Below are 21433 nucleotides of genomic sequence, written 5' to 3'. Positions count from 1 at the left end.
TTACCAGTGGACAAATCATTCATAACAATCAAGAAAAAAAATCAGAGTTAAACTATACTTCAGACCTTATGGACATAACACACATCTATAGTTCATTTCAACAAAAAAATGCAGAATAACATTCTTTTTATTAGCACATGGAACATTTTATAAGGAAATTATGATAAACTGTAAAACAAGTCTCATGAAATTTAAAGAAAATTTTGACCACAATGTAAATCAGTAAGAAGGACTTAAGAAAATACAAATATATCAGTTAAACAACATTCTCTTCAGAGAAAATCGAATGAATAAAGAAATCAAAGTGAAATGTAAATATTTCCTAAAACAAGAGTGTCTCAGCTAAGCACTGAGCTAAGCTGAGCTCCCAGGGTCCAATTGAAGGGATGGAGGAGCAATAATATGACCAAAGGGGTCAAGTCCATGATGGGGAAACCCACAGAAACAATTGACCTTAGTGAGTGGCAGTTTACTGACTCCGGACTGACAACTGGAAAACCTGCATAGGACTGAACTAAGCCCTCTGTATATGGGTGACAGTTGTGTGGCCTGGGCAGTTCATGGGGCCACTGGCAGTAGGACCAGGATTTTCCCCTAGTGCATAAACAGGCTTTCTGGAACCCATTCCCTGTGGAGGGATACCTTGCTCAGCCTAGATATAGGGGTGAGGACCTTGGTCCTGCCTCAAAGTGATGTGACAGACTTTGTTGACTTCCCATGGGAGACCTCTGACAAGTGGATGAGGGGTGAGGTGGGGAGAAGGTAGGGGGAGTACAAGGAGGGTAATTAGGATTGGTATGTGAAATAAAAAGATTGTTTTAAACAAATTTAAAAAAGGATTACAAAAGGCGAAAAATAAACAAACAAAAAAAACCAAGGGTGTCTTAATTGGGTTTCTATTACTGTGAAGAGATACCATGACCATAGCAACTGTTAGAAATGTTTCCTTGTGGTAGCCCACTTACAGTTCAGAGGTTTGCCCATTATCATCATGACAGGGAGTATGGCGGCATGCAGGCAGACATGTTGCTAGAGAAGGAGCTGAGAGTGCTTACATCTTGACTCACTGGCAACAGGAAGTGGTCTGTGACACTGGGTAGTATCTTGTGCCCACTACTACAGCGACACAATTCCTCTAACAAGGCCACACCTCCTAATAGCACCACTTCCTTTGGGTGCCATTTTTTTCCAATCCACCTCAAAGGATAACATAAAACTTGAAGTATATTACTAAAAAAATTTACAAGGTATAACAAAAGCAGTACTAAGAGAGACATTTATATCAGTCAGTGCCTACAAACACATACAGAAAAGACTTCAAATACAGACTCTAATAATAAAACAAAGGAATGAGAAAAATAAGAATAAAGCTGAATTGCTAAACAAAAAATTAGAACCAGGAGGACACATAAAGCACGAATAGACCAATAATGAGTAAGAATAGAACAGTAATAAAGTCTCCCAATAGAGAAAACCCAGAACTGCATGGCTTTATTGCAGACTTTACCATATATTTAAGGAAAACTATTTTTATTTCTTCTCAAAGTATCCCAACATATTGAAAAGAGGCAACCCTTTCAAATTCATTTACAAAGCCAGCATTACCCTGACACTAACTTAGACGAGGAGACAATGTGACAGAGTGGTGCCAAGGAATGGCAGAAGAGGAAGAAAGGCTGCAGAGAGTTAGAGAATAATTGGGGGATGGAAAAAAGGACACTTGTTTAGACCAGGGCTTGGAAAACTGTAGCAAAAGGTCCTCTGCACCAAAATTATTCAACAAGTCACAGACTTGTATATTGTTGGTTGCTTTCAATGTTTGTTCCCACAGCAAAAATGAGTTGCTGTGACAACTGAGATGCCACAGAGCCTAAACTATTTGTTCCTTGAACAGAAAATACTTCCTGAATCTTGACTTTGACACATTTTCTACATGCTTTGCGTGCAAAGGAGAGATGACCAAGCAGCTAGAAGGAGAAATATACTGAAGATTTCGCTTTGTCTTATTTAGATGTTAAAGAGATGAACAAGCCCCTATAAGGAAGTTATCAGTGTACCACAGAGGGAGAAATGAAGCACTAACTGGAAGAGTAAGAGCTTGGGGGGCTGAAGAGGACTGTCACTTGTCACTTGGTAAACGTTTACAATATATGTACAGCAAGAGTGTGGACTTATCTGCAAGAAAACTTAGAATCTATGGCCATGATCTAAATAAGGCTGAAAAGAAAGGTATTTTGCCAAAGTGTTGGGCCTCTGTGCGCCGTAGTTTCATCATCACTATACTGCACTGCAGAGTCTAACCCAAGAACTGTCAGGGACTCTGTAACTATGCAATGTCACTAAGATGCTTAATAATATTGTGGTTCTCTTGGCCCCGGGATGTTGTGAAAATTCAAAGGCAGATTCTTTCATTATATACAAACCATGAAAAGTCCAGATAATGAAAAGCATTTAGGTCTGATAAACTTGCAGAGGGAAGCTGGGAAGCATCAGCCACACAGATCTGTTAGTGGTTTCTGCAACACTTAACCATTTTCTGTCTAGCATGACGCATACTAATAGGCACCTTTCTCTTCCACAGCTGAACTCGTAGTTTGTTGTGTATATATACAACCTAAACATCCATTGCTTTCATAGATTCTCAGGGTCCGAGAAAACACCTTGTTGGGAAAGTGGAATGGAATAGAAGCTGTGATCTGACATGATAATAAGTTTCTTGCTTTAATTATTCCTTTCCAGGGGCATTTAAATTGACCTCTCTTTGTTGAAAGATGAAGATTCTACACAGAAACTTACTTGTTCCCATGAAGAAATCATATGACGTTCAGCAGGTTGCTTTTCTATTATGCTTACTTCTGTCACACCTGGGGAAGATTCTGGAAGAAGAAAAAATATGGTATAAAGTTGTAGTTGGCCTGCTCACACATTCTGTACTTTAGGTTGGTTACGTGTTGATTACTACTCTATGGCCGTCAAATCCTTCTGATGAGCATTTATATCCCCTATGAGCAAAGTAAAGGACTGGCTGATCCCTCAAAGCCCCAGTACCATAACCTGTAGGACCCAGCATACCCCAAAGGAAGACCACAACTAAACTGTCTCTACCCTTTACATTTATCTAGTTGAATAACATACAGAGATTCTAAACTTTCAGTGATTACGCACTGGATCTCTTGGTATATACACAGTTAAAAGGAATAAGGAATAACACCTCTTTAAGTTTCTAGAAGAAATACAATTTATCCAGGCACAGTGATACAGTACTTTAATCCAGCACTCAGGAATCAGAGGCAAGCAGGCAGGTATCTGTGAGATTGAGGCCAATATGGTCTACATATAGCAAGTTCCAAGACAGCCAAGACAACCCTGACTTTAAAAAAAAAGGACTTGGTTTAATTTTCTTCTAAATAAAATTTGTCTACTGGACATGTTATTCTTCTTGATGGAGTTCAAAAAAGCTAGACTAGGCTTGGTGGTACCAAACTTTATTGAAGTACTTGCCAGAACAAGGGAGCTAGATCTAACAGAAGTCAAGGCTATACTGTAGTAGTGAGTTTCAGGTAAGTCCAAGCTGCAAATAACGCCTAAACAAACAAACAAATTCAAAGCTGGGGTTGGGGAGATGGCACAATGAGCAAAGACTGCTATGCAGTTTTGATGTGTGGTGTGGGAGGTCCTTCTGTCTATGATGTGTTGCTTTTATTGAATAAAGAATACTGCTTTGGGACTATAGCAGAGCTATAGGGGAACAGAGCTAGGTGGGGAAAACTGGATGGAATGCTGGGAGAAGAAAGGTGGAGAGGGAGATGGAGGCCATGGAGCTGCCTCCAGAGTTAGACACTGGAACTTTAGCCCGTAAACCACAGCCACATGGTGATACACAGATTAATGGAGATGGGTTAAATTAATATGTAAGAGTTAGCCAATAAGTAGTTAGAGCTAATGGACCAAGCAGTGATTTAATTAATAGTTTTTGTGGATTATTTCGGTTCTGGGTGGCAGGGACAAACAAGCATCTCCTCCCATACATATGTAGAGGATATGAATCCTCGTTCATAAAATAAAGAACAAGACCACTACCAGCCAACTATCAGGAAGATAAAAAGAAATGGTTTCACAGTGCCCTGTTAACATCCTTAATTTCAGGTTCTAGGCTTCTAGAATTCTGAGAGAGTAAACAGCTACCATTCAAAGCCACCCAGTCTATGGTACTTTTTACGGCAGACCTAGTAACTAATGGAAAGTCTACCTACTTTCTGCGATACTGCATGCATCATTCTCACTGCCGTCACCCTTACATCATGGCTACTGCAAACCATGATAAAAAATCACACCCACAAACCCTCTTCTTGTTCTGATCTGTTCTTGGCAGGCTACAAATCTTGTTCGACACATTTGGTTGGCAAAATATGGGTTTTAATATATTTTTGTTTGATTTTATCTTTCATCGTCCAAACCTTTACTCCAGTATCAGTTTTTTCATTGCCTTTATGTCTCTAATCACCCCCAAACTAAATCTTTACTCATATTCAATTATGTTGTAGCTGCTTTCTGATACACATATACAAGTGTGTCCATGCTTCTGTTTACATATATTTCATGTTCTACCTCCACCATAAAACCACTTTAGATTACTCTAGTTTGCACTGATCTCTAATTTTCCTGATATAATTTCCCATACTATGTATGGTAAATACTATATATTTATATTTAATGATATGATATTTTGAGCTATAAACTATTTTGAGCTATGTTTTTTAATATGAGGTCTAAGCATCATATCAAAAAATGTAATAAAATGAGTTTTTTATTTGCTCATATATGTGTGGATGGTATACATGTGAATGTGCAGCTCAAAGTTGAAAATAGTCTTCCTTGATCACTTTCCAAAACCTTCCTATAGAAGCATAAAATTTTCTATTTTTACTCAATGTTCTAAGATACTGAAAGCATGGTACTAAAGACAGAAAACGAGTGAGTCATTCTCCATCCCGGGATGCAGGGATGGAAGGTGCTGTCTTCCTTCAGTGGGAGCTGGATAGCGATGTTTGCTGACTTAGAAATGGGCTAGTCTGGTGTCTACAGCTACAAGAGGACACATACAATCACCCAGTGTTTCAGCTCCCTGCAGTCACTCATTCTAAAATTGGGTGGTATCAGTTCCTTTCTTCTAACACCATTTCTCCACTCTAAGGTAGTCTTATTTCCAGCTCCTTGAATTTGTGGTTGTTTTGTAACTGTCTCAACCATTAAAATCAATTATGACACACTATGCCAGTTTTGAACTTAAACTTTAAGTCAACAGAAAGTTTCCTTTTCCTTTCTTTCAATCTGGAGCCAACACACAATAAACCCAAGCTAGTCTCTGGAAACAGAAGCCATGAAGAACATTGTGGGACAGCGGTCACGTGAATGCAGATGCCATTAGGTAATTAGAGTTGCTATTTAATTGCAAACATTTGAGAGACCCAAAATGAGAAGTATCTCAGTTAAACCTCAGTCACTGCTGGACCTAGAAGAGCATTCACTAATTTGCTTCAAATTACTGTGTATTTGGAGTAGATCAGCAATAGATAAGTGGAATACACTTCAACAGTCAATGATTTAAGATTTAATTAGGATCTGCTATGGCCTCAACTTGGAAAAATTACTAATAGGTAATAAAAATTTAGGCAAGAAACACTGTTTGAAGAAAAACTGCTAGTTAGATACACAACACAAATGTTTAAAACCACGAAAGCCTCAAGATAACGCATAATTATATTAAACTTGGTAAAAATGACCCTGAGTACCATAGTAGTTAGAGGCAGGAGGTCTATGAAGACTGAACACATTAAAGATGTCAAAAATAATGTCCAGTTGATCTGGATCTTGTGGAATGATGTGGCAATTTCTGCATTCTGGTTCAATGGAGACCTACTTTGTTCCTTCCAAGTTTGCATTCTTGTGCTTTAGAGACTGATCAGTTAATGACTACAGTTTTCAGAATCCAATAAAACTAATGTCCGCCAGGTGAAGTCAATTCCTCTATAGAAACCTACTCTTATAAAATCTGGACAAGTAATTAGTAGGTGAGACAGCAGGCAAATAGACAAACTCGGTTTTCTTGGAAACGTAATTTGATTTCAAGGAGTCACTATAGTGGTGATAGCAGTAGCAAGAGTGACATAATTTCTTTCCCGCCAGCTTCATTACACTAATTATAGGTATTTCCTATTCAATATCTCCTTTAAACAGTAGGTTTTTCACTTTACCTTTCCTAAAGATTTCGTAGGTCCATGCCCCTTAGTTGATCCTTGAATAAATTGTAATTTTAGCTTTAATCTAGCTACACTATGTTCTATCATTTGCAATTAAGAATCTTAAAAAGTACTAATAGTTTGAGGGCTCAGAAAAGGTGACTTGCTCAGAACTGAGATATACTTACAGGTGATGTAGGTAGGCTACATTCTGTCTATGTGTTACTTTCATTGGTCAAATAAAGAGACTGCCTTGGCCTCTGTTAGGACAGCAGCTTAGATAGGCGGAGAAGACAGAATAGAATGCTGGGAAGAAGGCAATGAGGCAGTCGCCATGAAGCTCGGGCCCAAGATGGATACAGGTTAGAATCTTCCCGGTAAGCCACCATCTCGTGGTGCTACACAGATTATTAGAAATGAGTTAACCAAGATGTGAGAACTCGCCAGTAAGAGGCTAGAGCTAATGGGCCAGGAAGTGTTTAAATGAATACAATTTGTATGTTGTTATTTCAGGTGTAAAGCTAGCCGTGCGGGAGCCAGGTGGGACGAAAAGCTCGTCTCATCACTACATACAGGTCTGAAAGATGTCATTTAAATGACAAGAATTGTGGCCAACGAACAAACAACTCTGGAAGGCTTTGTAATACAAGAAATGACAACACAGTCTGTAAGAGCCAGAGGAAGAAGATAAAGACAATCTTTAGTTAGATAAGAACATCAAAAAAAGTCATTATATAAACTAAAGTCAGTTAGGCAAGAGTATATTTGAATCCAGGAACAAAGTAATGTCCCCATTAGAGGATGGGGACAGACAGTACAGGTGTAGAGGTGGTTGGATAACATAGAAAATTAGTTAACAAAGAAAGCTCAAACTAAAGTTAGTAATATCACAGGAAGACCAGCTTGTGAGTCTGGTCAATGGGAACTCCTCCATCCCCGCCACACACACTTTTTAATATTTATAAAGCTACTGTGCTCATATGTGGCACTGAACCACTAACATGTTATTCTTTTGGGAATCTGAAATCTTGATAGATGTGATCAATTGCTTTTCCTATAGGACTAGACCTCATTACATCACTGGAATTTTGTCTTTCTGTGTGTGTATTTGTACACACACTGGAGATTGGATATAGAATTTTGTGTTTTCTAAACTAGTGCTTTGTTACTAAACTACATATCCAGACAAGAATTTTGGGTTTTTAAGTAGCCTTCCTTGTGTAGAAATACTACACACATACTGTAGCATCTGACTAGTTAAGGAAGGAATATATTTTGTGTGACCACTCATTGCAGGAAAAACTTCATAAGCTTGTGCAAGACTCCTCTTGACTCAACTCTACTTGATATGTCTTTTCTTCCTACTGATTAATAACATAAAAAATACTGTGTGAATACTACTGTCTTTGAGTCCCCATCAATGGATAATGTAGACATGTAAAAATCTTTCATTAGCAGTTTTGATTCAGCCTGATTTATGTACGCTTTTGGAAACTACAAATAGTTGAACTGGGTTTTGACCTAGATTTAAGTCTTTTGTCAGTATTCATTTATGCTACACACACATACACACACACACAAAGCATAACCCCATATACATATATGTGTATGTGTATATATATGTATGTACATATATACATGTATATAATTTTTATTATTCATTTTTAAATTCATCTATTTATTTTACATCCTGGCTGCAGCCTCCCTTTATTGTTTATTTTTATTTATATGGGTGTATGTACACATATATGTCTGTGCACTGCATGTATGCAGGGCCCGTGGAGCCTAGAAGAAGGCATCGGATGCTCTAATACTGGAGTTATAGGTTATTATGAGCCACTATGTGGGTGCTGCAGACCTAAGTCCTCTGGAAGAGCAGTTAGTAATCAACTGCAGAGCCATCCCTACAGACTATCATGTTTGTTTGCTTGTTTGTTTGTTGCTTAAAACATTTGGGGAATATATTGGTTTTGCATTGGTAAGCAATCAGCATGAATCTGCAGCTTTAAATACCACTCTATTAGCTCACAATTCTGTAGCCCAGAAGCCTGGCATGGTATGACTGGGTTCTACACTCAATTGTTTCACTGATTGCTTAGTTGTCAGTCATTATGCTTTTATTTGGAGCATGGACTCATCTTGTTGGCTCATTTATGTTTTTCAAAGAGCTCAGCTCTTTATAGTTGTAGTAGGGCTACAGTTTCCATATTTTTAATTGCTATGAAGACCAACGTTACTGCTGTGAAGGCCTTTACTTCCTGTCAAGTGGTTCCGCACATCTTTAAGCAGACAAGAACATTACAAACTATCCCATATTTCATATCTCTTTGGCATCCCTTTTTGTTAGCAGCCTGTTTTAAAGGACATCTTTGGCTTAATTAAGCTTACCTGAATAAGGTCCCTTTTATCATTTTATCCTTTAACATATCAAAGGTTTATATTTCCTAGGCTTTATAATATTGGTGTTCAGAGTAAGAATTCTTGTAATGGCTATTTTTTAAAAATTTTTCTTTTTGGCCTATCCCACCCAGCTTGCATCCAGACCCCCCCCCACCGTCTGCCTCCCTCCCCTCTTTGGCAACATAACATCTCCCAGCTCAGCCTGCTTGGGTGCTGGGACCAAATCCGAATACGGAGGGCGGTAGTTCCTTTGTCTCAATAGCCTGCCTACAGCAAGCAAGGTAGAACCTTTGTTTACGAGCTACCCAAGCAGCACGGAGATCCGATCTGGGCACCAGGAGAGCCATCACTGGGGAGTGACATCACTGGGAAGGTACATCAAGAAGACCTGATCCTGTAAAAGAAGATCCATAGGGGAGCATTCGGAGGAAGAGATGGGCAGGTGCCAATGCAAGAATTCACCCAACAATCTGAAAAACAACATGAAACCACCAGAACCCAGCGACCTCACAACAGGAGGACATGAACACCTTAATCAAGAAGAAGTAGAAAAAAATGACTTTATGAAAGTGATAGAGGCCCTTAAACAGCATGTAAAAAACGCCCTTATAGAAATGGATGAGAAGTATAACAGAAAGTTTGAAGAATTGAGTAAATCAGTGAATGATACCCTAGGAAACCAAGGAAAAACAATCAATCAGATAATGGAAACAGTTCAAGACTTGAAAACTGAAATGGAGGCAAAGAAGAAAACACAAACAGAGGGCCGGCTGGATATGGAAAATCTAGGTAAACGAATAGAGACTACAGAAACAAGAATAACCAGCAGAATACAAGAGATAGAAGAAAGAATCTCAGATTCTGAAGATAACAGAGAGAAAATAAACGCACTGATCAAAGAAAGCAGCAAGTCCAACAAACTCTCATCAAAAAAAAATTAAGGAAATATGGGACACAATAAAAAGACCAAAGCTAAGAATAATTGGAGTAGAAGAAGTTCAGCTCAACGGTCCAGAAAATATATTTAATAAGATTATAGAAGAAAACTTTCCCAACCTAAAGAAAGATGTACCTATGAAGGTTCAAGAAGCATACAGAACATCGAATAGGCTGGATCAAAAAAAAAAAAAACCCATCCCCTCGCCATATAATAATCAAAACACAAAGCATACAGAATAAAGAAAGAATATTAAGAGCTGCAAAGGAAAAAGGCCAAGTTACTTATAAAGGTAAACCTATCAGACTTACACCTGACTTCTCTATGGAAACCATGAAAGCCAGAAGGTCCTGGATAGATGTACTGCAAAAACTAAGAGAGACCATGGATGCAAGCCCAGACTACTATACCCAGCCAAGCTTTCGTTCACTATAAATGGAGAAAACAAAATTTTCCAGGATAAAAACAAATTTAAACAATACGTAGCTACAAATCCAGCCTTACAGAAAGTAATAGAAGGAAAATCACTAACCAAGGAGTCCAATAATGACCACAATAACTCAGACATCTAGAGACCCTTCACCAGTGCAACTCAAAGAAGGGAAACACACAAACTCTACTACTAAAAAAGTGATCAGAGTTAACAACCACTGGTCATTAATATCACTTACTGTCAATGGGCTCAACTCACCTATAAAAAGGCACAGGCTAAGAGATTGGATACGAAAACAGGATCCAACATTCTGCTGTTTACAAGAAACACACCTCAACCACAAAGACAGGCACCTACTCAGAGTAAAGGACTTCAAACTTAAATCAATCAGAAGAGATGGAGAGGGGCATTTTATACTCATAACAGGAACAGTTCATTAGGATGAAGTCTCAATCCTGAACATCTATGCCCCTAATATAAAAGCACCCACGTACATAAAAGAAACATTGCTAAGACTCAAGGCAGCCATCAAACCGCACACACTAATAGTAGGAGACTTCAACACTCCTCTCTCACCAATGGACAGGTCAATCAGACAGAAATCTAACAGAGAAATTACAGAATCAATGGAGGTAATGAATCAATTGGACTTAACAGACATCTATAGAATATTCCACCCAAATAGGAAAGAATATACCTTCTTGTCTGCAGCTCATGGAACCTTCTCGAAAATTGACCACATACTCGGTAACAAAGCAAACTTCCACAGTTACAAAAAAATATTAGTAACCACCTGTGTCTTATCAGATCACCATGGATTAAAGTTAGAATTCAACAACAATGCTACCCCCAGAAAGCCTACAAACTCATGGAAACTGAACAGTCAACTACTGAACCATACCTGGATTAAGGAAGAAATAAAGAAAGAAATTAAAGTCTTCCTTGAATTCAATGAAAATAAAGAAACAACATACTCAAACTTATGGGACACCATGAAAGCAGTCCCAAGAGGAAAGTTCATAGCACTAAGTGCCCACTTAAAGAAAATAGAGAAAGCACATATTGGAGACTTAACAGCCCACCTGAAAGCTCTAGAAAAAAAGAAGCAGACTCACCTAGAAGGAGTAGAAAACTGGAAATAATCAAATTGAGGGCTGAAATCAATAAAATAGAAATACAGAAAACAATCCAAAGAATCAATGAAACAAAAAGCTGGTTCCTGGAGAAAATCAACAAGATTGATAAACCCCTATCCAAACTAATCAAATGGCAGAGAGAGAATATGCAAATTAATAAGATCAGAAATGAAAAGGGGGACAAAACCACAGACACAGAGGAAATTCAGAGAATCATTAGATCTTACTACAAAAGCCTGTATGCCACAAAACTAGAAAATGTAAAAGAAATGGACACTGTTTTAGATAAATACCATATACCAAAGTTAAACCAGGACCAGGTGAACAATCTAAATAGACCTGTTAGTCGCAAAGAATTAGGAGAGGGTATCAAAAACCTCCCTACCATGCCGGGCGGTGGTGGCGCACGCCTTTAATCCCAGCACTGGGGAGGCAGAGGCAGGCGGATCTCTGTGAGTTCGAGACCAGCCTGGTCTACAGAGCTAGTTCCAGGACGGGCTCCAAAAACCACAGAGAAACCCTGTCTCGAAAAAACAAAAAACAAACAAACAAACAAAAAAAAACCTCCCTACCAAAAAAAGCCCAGGACCAGATGGTTTCAATGTGGAATTCTACCAGAACTTCCAAGAAGACCTAATACCTATACTCCTTAATGTATTTCACAATATAGAAACAGAAGAGTCATTACCAAATTCCTTTTATGAAGCTACAGTTACTCTGATACCAAAACCACACAAAGACTCAACCAGGAAAGAGAATTACAGGCCAATCTCACTGATGAACATCGACGCAAAAATCCTCAACAAAATACTGGCAAACCGAATCCAAGAACACATTAGAAAAATTATCCATTATGATCAAGTAGGCTTCATCCCAGAGATGCACGGCTGGTTCAACATACGAAAATCTATCAATGTAATCCATCATATAAATAAACTGAAAGAAAAAAACCATATGATCATTTCATTAGATGCTGAAAAAGCATTTGACAAAATTCAACATCCCTTTATGATAAAAGTATTGGAGAGATTAGGGATACAAGGCTCATACCTAAATATAATAAAAGCTATATACAGCAAGCCGACAGCTAACATCAAATTAAATGGAGAGAAAATCAAAGCCATCCCACTAAACTCAGGAACACGACAAGGCTGTCCACTCTCGCCATACCTCTTCAATATAGTGCTTGAAGTTCTAGCAATAGCAATAAGACAACATAATGGGATCAAGGGGATTCGAATTGGAAAGGAAGAAGTTAAACTTTCGTTATTTGCAGATGATATGATAGTGTACATAAGCGACCCCCAAAACTCCACCAAAGAACTTTTACAGCTGATAAACACCTTTAGTAATGTGGCAGGATACAAGATCAACTCAAAAAAATCAGTCGCCCTCTTATACACAAAGGATATGGAAGCAGAGAGGGAAATCAGAGAAGCTTCACCTTTCACGATAGCCACAAACAGCATAAAATATCTTGGGGTAAATCTAACCAAGGATGTGAAAGATCTATTTGACAAGAACTTTAAGGCATTGAAGAAAGAAACTGAAGAGGATACCAGAAAATGGAAGGACCTCCCTTGCTCTTGGATTGGGAGGATCAACATAGTAAAAATGACAATTCTACTAAAGGCAATTTATAGATTCAATGCAATCTCCATCAAGGTCCCATCAAAATTCTTCACAGATCTTGAGAGGACAATAATCAACTTTATATGGAAGAACAAAAAACCCAGGATAGCCAAAACAATCCTATACAATAAAGGATCTTCTGGAGGCATTACCATCCCTGACTTCAAACTCTATTACAGAGCTACAGTAATGAAAACAGTGTGGTACTGGCATAAAAACAGAGAAGTCGACCAATGGAATCGTACAGAAGACCCGAATTTTAACCCACAAACCTATGATCACCTCATTTTCGATAAAGGACCTAAAAGTATACAATGGAAGAAAGAAAGCATCTTCAACAAATGGTGCTGGCACAACTGGATGTCAACCTGTAGAAGAATGAAAATAGACCCATATCTATCACCATGCACAAAACTCAAGTCCAAATGGATCAAAGACCTCAATATCAGTCCCAACACACTGAACCTGATAGAAGAAAAAGTGGGAAGTACCCTACAACAGATGGGCACAGGAGATCGCTTCCTATGTATAACCCCAGAAGCACAAACATTAAGGGCAACATTGAATAAATGGAACCTACTAAAACTGAGAAGCTTCTGTAAAGCAAAGGACACTGTCACTAAGACAAAAAGGCAACCTACTGACTGGGAGAAGATCTTCACCAACCCCGCAACAGACAACGGTCTGATCTCCAAAATATATAGAGAATTTAAGAAACTAGACTTTAAAATGCTAATTAACCCAATTAAAAAATGGGCACTGAACTGAATAGAGAATTCTCTACAGAAGAAGTTCAAATGGCCAAAAGACACTTAAGGTCATGCTCAACCTCCTTAGGGATCAGGGAAATGCAAATCAAAACAACTTTGAGATATCATCTTACACCTGTCAGAATGGCTAAAATCAAAAACACCAATGATAGCCTTTGCTGGAGAGGCTGTGGAGGAAGGGGTACCCTCATCCATTGCTGGTGGGAATGCAAACTTGTGCCACCACTTTGGAAATCAGTGTTTCGGTTTCTCGGGATCAACCTACCCCTGGACCCAGCAATACCACTCTTGGGAATATACCCAAGAGATGCCCTATCATATGACAAAAGCATTTGTTCAACTATGTTCATAGCAGTATTATTTGTAATAGCCAGAACCTGGAAACAACCTAGATGCCCTTCAATGGAAGAATGGATGAAGAAAGTGTGGAATATATACACATTAGAGTACTATGCTGCGGTAAAAAACAATGACTTCTCGAATTTGCATGCAAATGGATGGAAATAGAAAACACTATCCTGAGTGAGGTAACCCCGACCCAAAAAGATGAACATGGATGTACTCACTCATAATTAGTTTCTAGCCATAAATAAGGGTCACGGAGTCTACAATTGGTGAACCTAAAGAAGCTAAATAAGAAGGTGAACCCAAGGAAAAACATATAGTTATCCTCTTGGCTATGGGAAGTAGACAAAATTGCCGGGGAGACAATTGGGATCTTGGGGGTGCGATGGGGGTAAGGGGAGATGCGGAGAGAAAAGGGAGAAGGGGAGGATGGGGGGAACTTGGGGAAAAAGGATGATTGGGATAAAGGAAGGTTGGATAGGGGAGCACGGAAGCACAATTTTTAGTTAAGGGAGCCACCTTAGGGTTGGCAAGAGACTTGAACCTAGAGTGGCTCCCAGGAGCCCAAGGCGATGTCCCCAGTTAGTTCCTTGGGCAGCTGTGGATAGGAAACCTGAAATGACCCTATCCTATAGCAATACTGACGAATATCTTGCATATCATCATAGAACCTTCATCTGGTGATGTATGGAGATAGAGACAGAGTCCCACACTGGAGCACTGGACTGAGCTCCCAAGGTCCCAATGAGGAGCAGAAGGAGGGAGAACATGAGCAAAGAAGTCGGGACCATGAGGGGTGCACCCACCCACTGAGACAGTGGGGCTGATCTATTGGGAGCTCACCAAGGCCAGCTGGACTGTGACTGAAAAAGCATGGGATAAAACCGGACTCTCTGAACATGACGAACAATGAGGGCTGATGAGAAGCCAAGGACAATGGCACGGGGTTTTGATACTACTTCATGTTCTGGCTTTGTGGGAGCCTAGCCAGTTTGGATGTTCACCTTCGTAGACATGGACGGAGGGGGGAGGACCTTGGACTTTCCACAGGGCAGGGAACCCTGACTGCTCTTTGGACTGGAGGGGGAGAGGAGTGAGGGGAGGGGGAAAAAGGTGGGAGGAGGGGGAGGAAAATGGGAGGCTGGGAGGAGGTGGAAACTTTTTTTCCTTTTCTCAATAAAAAAAAATTCTTCTTTTTAAAATTAGCATTATTAAGACATAATTCCCATTCCATAAAGTTTACTCCTTTAAATTACATAAAATTAGTAAGTCCGGTGTTTTAATGGAATTGTGTACATCATTATACCGAGAAGTAACATCATATCTATTAGCAGTCACACCTCTGAACCCTTTCTCATTAGGCTCTAGCAACCCTTAATATACTTTAGACTCTACAGCTTTGCCTGTTTTGGGCATCTTCATGTAAATAGAATCCATCAACTAAACAGAATCATCCATGATATAATACTTTGCACCTGACATCTTTCATTTTGTTTTCAAGCTGAATTCATATTATAGCATGTATCAGTTTTGTATGACTTAAAATTTTTCTATTGACTCCAGTCAGGGAAGCCAGTAGGTTAACTGCAGATCTTTGCCTATCAGTCCTCTCCCCCAAATCTAATCCCCCAGTCTCATCCCTGACCACCTGCTGCATCCTCCCTTACTCCCCAACCCCCATCTTCAGGAGATCAACCAGATCTTCCCCTAACTTTTCTCCCCGACCCTAACTCCAGTAGGCCATCAATCCCTGGAAACAGAGGCTGCTCTGACAGGGAAGAAGGCTAACTGCAAATCTTCACCTATTCGTCCTTCTCCTCCAAATCTAATCCCTACTTGGCATGGACTGCATGGCAACCACTGCTGCTTGAGGAAGTTGCAGCATTTTGACTTTGGGGATCATAATTCTCCAGTACCCTTTTATTTTCATTTTTAATAATTCTCACTATGTGTTATGGGTGTTCTCTTATGCCTTTCCCTCTGGGAAATTTTGTGTGGGGTTGGAAGGATGAAAATGTGTATAATCATATCCTGTTTAAACAAAATAATGTTTTGGGAAAAATCCCTGCCACTGTGGAACCATATAGCATAACTAACTCTGCCTACTCTCATACAAGTGAATACTAGGTTTCTAGAAAATTTAGAAAGTAAAATATGCTTGATAAATATGGTATATTTGATAATCAAGATTTATAAATTCCCAAGGTCTACTTGTAGGGCCCAGGGCAGCTTGGTTATACTCCTGCCACAAAAGGCTCAATAGAGAACAGCCAAAAAGTAGGCCCGAGTTTCGATTTACACTAAAGCAGCACCTGATTTTAGGAAAGCCCACAAACTGAGACTACTCAGGAATGGACCAATTGACACCCAAGTGGAAAATATCTAACATTCTGAAGGAAATATCTAAGTTTCAACCATTGAAGATAGGATCGCCAGATGTCCCTTAACCCAGCACAGAGCCAACCCATTTCACCAAGACACCCCAAGACTAATGTCAGCCAATCAATTTGAACCTTAGAAGCCCCCTGACCCCAACCTCTGCTATGATAAAAAACTCCACCCCGATTGAGTTCAAGGCTCTCTTATCTCTTACCACTGCACTGGACACACAGAGGGTCCAAGCTCGAGTTTGAATAAAGGCTTTTTGCTTTTGCATACAGATGCTGACTCTTTGGTGGTCTTTGGGGGACTCTGTCATCTGGGCATAACACTACTTTGGTTCATAGTAATATTTGTCTAGTTTTGTCTTTGCTCACTTTTAAACTTTAGCTATTTTGATAAACTAAGCCATATAAAAAAAACCTTCAATATTCAATAATGGAATGTCTGATATCCTAAGAAAGTCCTTTAACCAAGGTCAAGCATTTAGACAAAAACTCTCATTCTCTAGAGGCTTGGAGAAAGTTTCTGTTTGCTAATAAATAGAAGATATTCTTATCTCTCCTAAGAGTAACTTAGGCTCTTACATTACAAACTGCCAATATTGGTGGAACTGTCTTTGAAATTTCTTGCTTCATGGGAAAGTCTGCCAACATAGGATCAGACTAGGCCCTCTGAATGTGGGTGACAGTTGTATGGCTGGGGCAGACTGTGAGGCCACTGGCAGTGGCACCTGGATTTATCTCTACTGTTTGTACTGTTTTTTTTGGAACCCATTCTCTTTGGATGGATACCTTGCTCGGCCTAGATATAGTAGGGAGGGCCTTGGTCCTTCCTCAAAGCAATGTGCCTTATCCTCTCTGAGGAGTGGATGGGGGATGTGGGGGCATGAAGGGGGGATATGGAGAGGATGTGGAAGGAAAGGGAGGAAGGAAGGGAACTGGGATTGGTATATAAAATGAAAAAAAATAGTTTGTTTTGGTTTTTGAAAAAAGTCAAATAAAATAAAACAAAAAAAATAAAGCTTAAACATGACAGCTAGTTTTCGAGTTTCAATTCCATACCATTGATCTGTATTTTTTTCTTTATGCCAGTATCCCTTTAAAAAACTATCACTATAATTTTGTAATAAATTATCTTCAATGTAGTAACTATGTTACATAAAATTTATCCTTTTATCACATGTAAGTGTAGAGATCAGCAGCATATTTGTTCACATTGTTTATAATCATTAGTATTACTATCTCTCAAACTTTTAGTCATCTTCAATATAGCAAATTTTCAAAGAGAAAGAGAAAAGAATGTGCAAGAGGAACTTTGTTCTTCTGTTCCAAGACTGTTTTGGTTATTCTTAGTCTCTTATATTTAGATATTAACTTCTGCATAATTTGTTAGCTTCTGCAATGGAGGCGGTTGAGATTTGATAGCAACCGCAGTTCCTAAATTTGTTGATCCACCTGGGGAAAAGCTAGTCTTCTATACTGATGACATTTCTTCTCACTCATTTTGTTTATTTACTATTTCAGTGCAAAAGTCATGGACTTCTTTGTTTACATATTTCTAGTTTATTCCTTTGGTCAGATTGTAAACAGCTGCTTTCCTAATTTCATTTTTGTATTGCTTTTTGCTACGTGTGTGCACACATGTGTGAATTCCTTAGGGTTAATATGTAAGGACATATCATTCACAAACAGAGTTATCTTTACATCTCCCCTTAAAATTTATTTTTATTTCCTGACCAAAATCTCCAGTACAATGCTGAGTAGAAATGCGAAGATTGAAAAGATCAAGCATAGTACACCAAGATTGCAATCCTTTACAAGGCCTTTTTGTAAGCTTGGCTCTTGGATGGTATAGGGCCGGGGTCTACCCTTGTTCCTGGGGTTCATCTTGAGGACAGTTTCTGGTCAGCTAACTAAAGCATTCTGTTTGTTCCTGTGCTCCCTCTACCCCGCCTGGTGATTAGATGTAGGGCATTGTTGACTCCATCTTTGGTGTGGTAATTTCCCACCTGCCTGGGCAGAAATCCTTGTGCAGCAGCTAGGTATATAAGGATTTCCCCAAGGTTGAATTAATGGCATTCGGCTGATCTCCTTTTGAATGACCCAGGTCTCTTTGTGTGTTCTTTCAATCTCCAGGACCGCGCCCGAACTGTACCGAGGGGGTAACACAGAACCGGGTGTTACAGGATGGCATCTGAGAAGCTGGATTTCTTAGAGGTTTGTTCCCATCATTGTTAAAGGAACCTGTCTCACTATCTCCAAATTGTTAATGCAGCTAAAGTGTGTTGAATAAAAGCTTTTCTTTTTGGGAGACCGGAACTTGGTACATACTAGATAAAGGATGTCCAAATCAATATAACTGCCAATAAATTTTGGACTCTACAGTTTAAGAGCGCTCTCCAGACCTACATTTCAGACACACTATTATAAACATGTTGCTAGGGAGATGAAGTATGTCCCGTGTGGTTTCAGTTAGAGAACTCTTGAAAACTTCCGCAGGGTCTCCTTATCCTCCATGCTTATACTTTTTTCTTTGTTGATTTTGCTTTATCTCTTTCTGCTGGAACAAACTGAGTCTGGTGCATTAGCAAACCTGAACCAGCTTTGCTAAACTTTGAGCGTATTTTGTTGTTGTTCTTGATCTTAAGAGTAAAGCAGGTAGTCTGTCAACATGATGTTAGCTATGGGATTTTTCACAAATGCACTTTGTCAAGACGATAAAATTCTCTATTTAATTCTTTTTTGGTTTGAGTTTGAGGGGGGAAAAAAATCTCATTAGCAGCACAGCCTGACTTTGTGATCAGCATTATACTCCTTTCCCAGGGACGGGGCTGAAAAGGAGTGTCAATATTACTGGAATAGTCTATTTGTAAGTTTTTTTTTTTTCAGTCAAAGGGTGCTGGATTTTTTCAAGTACCATTTTGGCAGTCAATGATGATGTAAATGTGTCCTTTATTCTACTAACATTCTATTACATTAGTTTTTACATATTAAACAAATCTCACATTCCTAGGGTAAATCAGGCCTGGTCTCAGATTTATATTATAAACAATGGCTGAATAAACACATAATTAAACACAGTGCTAATAGTTGCTGCTAAAATGAAAAAAGGGGGGGGAGTAAGAGTAAAATTTACCAGAGATAATACTAATTTGATCAGAAATCTTAATGATGAAAGGGAGACAATTCCAGGCGGAAGGCCGGGCTAACTGCAAATGGAGGTAACTAGGAACAAGTTTAGTGTCTTTAAAGCCTCAACAGCAGATCCCACGATGGTCAAAGCAGTGAAGAAGATGGAAACAGATCACACAGGGGCCTTGTGGGTCACCGTAGAAAAATGCCAATTCCTTTCCAGTTGCGAGGAAAGCATTTCCAGCACACTTCCTCAACCGGCTTAGGCAGCTTTACCCTGACCCCTCCTTTTATCTCAGAAAATCTAGAATCATCTCTGGGAAACGATTCTCCGCGACCCAGAAAGGCCAGGTTCCTCTCGGTCTCTGCTACCTCCGATTAGTCAGGGAAATATTACCGATCCGCTCTGGAAGTGAATGTGTGAGTTTGTCTCACACCCTCAGATTGCGGTGGTTAGTTCACCAGTGTCCAACCGAAAGATCAACTCTCAACTCCTTCAGCGTGGTCAGCTCCTCTCCAGGGCTCAGTGCTCTGCAGGGAAGCGCTGGCCAGCGGTCGCCCTGGGACACTGGCAGCACCATGACCTCAGTGCACCCTGCGACCATCAGCAGGGCTTGCATTTCAGGGCTACGACCTGGGCTGAGGAAGCCTCCCGGGAGACAAGTGTCCCCAGCCCCCACCCCCAGAGGCCGGGTGCCCCTGTTTCTGCTCCCCCTTGCAGGTGTGAGGCTACCCTCCCGAACTCTCTGCACACACTTAGCAACCCGGTCACACACCCCCTTTTCTCCTCCTCCTCTGCGGAATTCGCGACAGCTGCAGTCAGATCCAGCTCCCTGCAGTGCACCCAGCACCAGCCCTCCGCCCTCGTCCTTCCCCAGCCATTGTCCTTGTCCACTCACCTAGGATGCGAGAGATGCCCAGGGTCAGCTTCTCCAGGTGCGGCTTGCTGCCGGCTTGCAGTGGGGGCGGCGTCTCCTCCATGGCACGCGTCCCCACTCCGCGCGCGGCGCCGGCCACAGTGACCGGGGCCGCCGCGGAGAGCCGGCCGGCCGGCTGACGTGCCCGACCCCGCCTCAGCTCTGCGGCCGTCGGGCTCACGGCATGCCGGGAGTTGTAGTTTTCGGAGCCTGACGGCTCGGCGAGGAGAGGATGGGTGGCCCGGGCGACCCTGGCAGCAGCAGTTCCGCCAGGCGCTCGTTCCCGCGACCCTGGCCCGGGCCTCAGCTCACATCTCCGCGACCCCGCCTCGCCTCGACCGGGAGCTTCTCCCCTCGCCAGGGCCGGAGGCGCAAGCGAGGGCGGTCCTCTGCGCCGAGCGGCCAATGGGGACTGAGCCTGGAGGCTGGGGCGTGGCGGCCCCGGCGCGACGCCTCGAGTGGCGGTTGTTTCAAGATGGCGGGTGCGGCGGGCTCCTCCCTGCCGGGCTCGGCGTTCTGGAGCCGCGACTGTATCCTTTGCCCCGCTGCTAGGGGGCGCCGCGCCGTCCGGGGTGGCGAGGGTGGGGGCGCGAGGCTTTCCTGGGCCAGAGAAGTGCGGCGCGCACGCCGGGCCAGGGATGAGCCTTTCCACTCCGAGCTGGGTGTCCCCGCGCCTGCCTGGCGACGAGGTGTCGCTAGGTGGGAATTCTGGCTCGTGAGAAATCCGTCCTCCTCGGCTGTGGGTTCCGCCAAGATGGCCTTTAATGGGGACGCCTCAGGCAGGGCTGGAGAAGCTCCTTTGCCAACCCTTGCCGGGAAATCACTGGCTGATGGAGGGTGCGAATGAGTTTGTGTGGTAGGGAAGGCAGGTGGGGGGTGGACACACTTTGCTGGGTGGGCAGGGAGTCTTTTTCTCTTGATTTGGAATTAGCCTTAGTGTGCGCCACTGGGAACAAATCAGGTAATTTTGGTTGCTTCTTGGACTGAGAAAGGCCCTTTAGTGATGCTGTGTTTACTCCTGCGTCTTTAAGAGAGGTGTAGGTTTCATGGGGGCTGGATCGCTGGTGCTAGTTAGGGGATGCATTAGGAAGTGCCTGGAAGCAGTGTTGAC

At 41.2% G+C, this 21433-nt stretch overlaps 2 protein-coding genes across 5 annotated transcripts in view; one reads left to right on the top strand and one right to left on the bottom strand.

Annotated features, from left to right (window-relative positions):
- Nucleotides 1-20652, bottom strand: part of Tpgs2 (tubulin polyglutamylase complex subunit 2) — a 56198-nt gene extending 35546 nt beyond the window's left edge. Inside the window, exons 1-2 of the mRNA XM_075969145.1 lie at nucleotides 20305-20652; nucleotides 2797-2876 (exon numbers count right to left, since the gene is read on the bottom strand). Of these exons, the coding sequence (XP_075825260.1) occupies nucleotides 2797-2876; nucleotides 20305-20386 (162 nt within the window). The 5' untranslated portion in view covers nucleotides 20387-20652. The remainder of the gene's footprint in view (nucleotides 1-2796; nucleotides 2877-20304) is intronic.
- The window catches only part of Kiaa1328 (KIAA1328 ortholog), a 235784-nt gene continuing 234897 nt past the window's right edge, over nucleotides 20547-21433 (top strand). For all 4 annotated transcript variants that reach the window (XM_075969143.1, XM_075969142.1, XM_075969141.1 and 1 more), the window contains exon 1: nucleotides 20547-20852. In XM_075969143.1, coding sequence (XP_075825258.1) covers nucleotides 20555-20852 — 298 coding nt within the window. In that variant the 5' untranslated portion in view covers nucleotides 20547-20554. The remainder of the gene's footprint in view (nucleotides 20853-21433) is intronic.

The sequence above is a fragment of the Microtus pennsylvanicus genome, chromosome 4, assembly GCF_037038515.1.
Source record: "Microtus pennsylvanicus isolate mMicPen1 chromosome 4, mMicPen1.hap1, whole genome shotgun sequence".
In the NCBI taxonomy this organism is placed as follows: domain Eukaryota; kingdom Metazoa; phylum Chordata; class Mammalia; order Rodentia; family Cricetidae; genus Microtus; species Microtus pennsylvanicus.
Note: the sequence above shows the minus strand (reverse complement) of the source record. Positions and strands in the feature narration are given on the sequence as shown.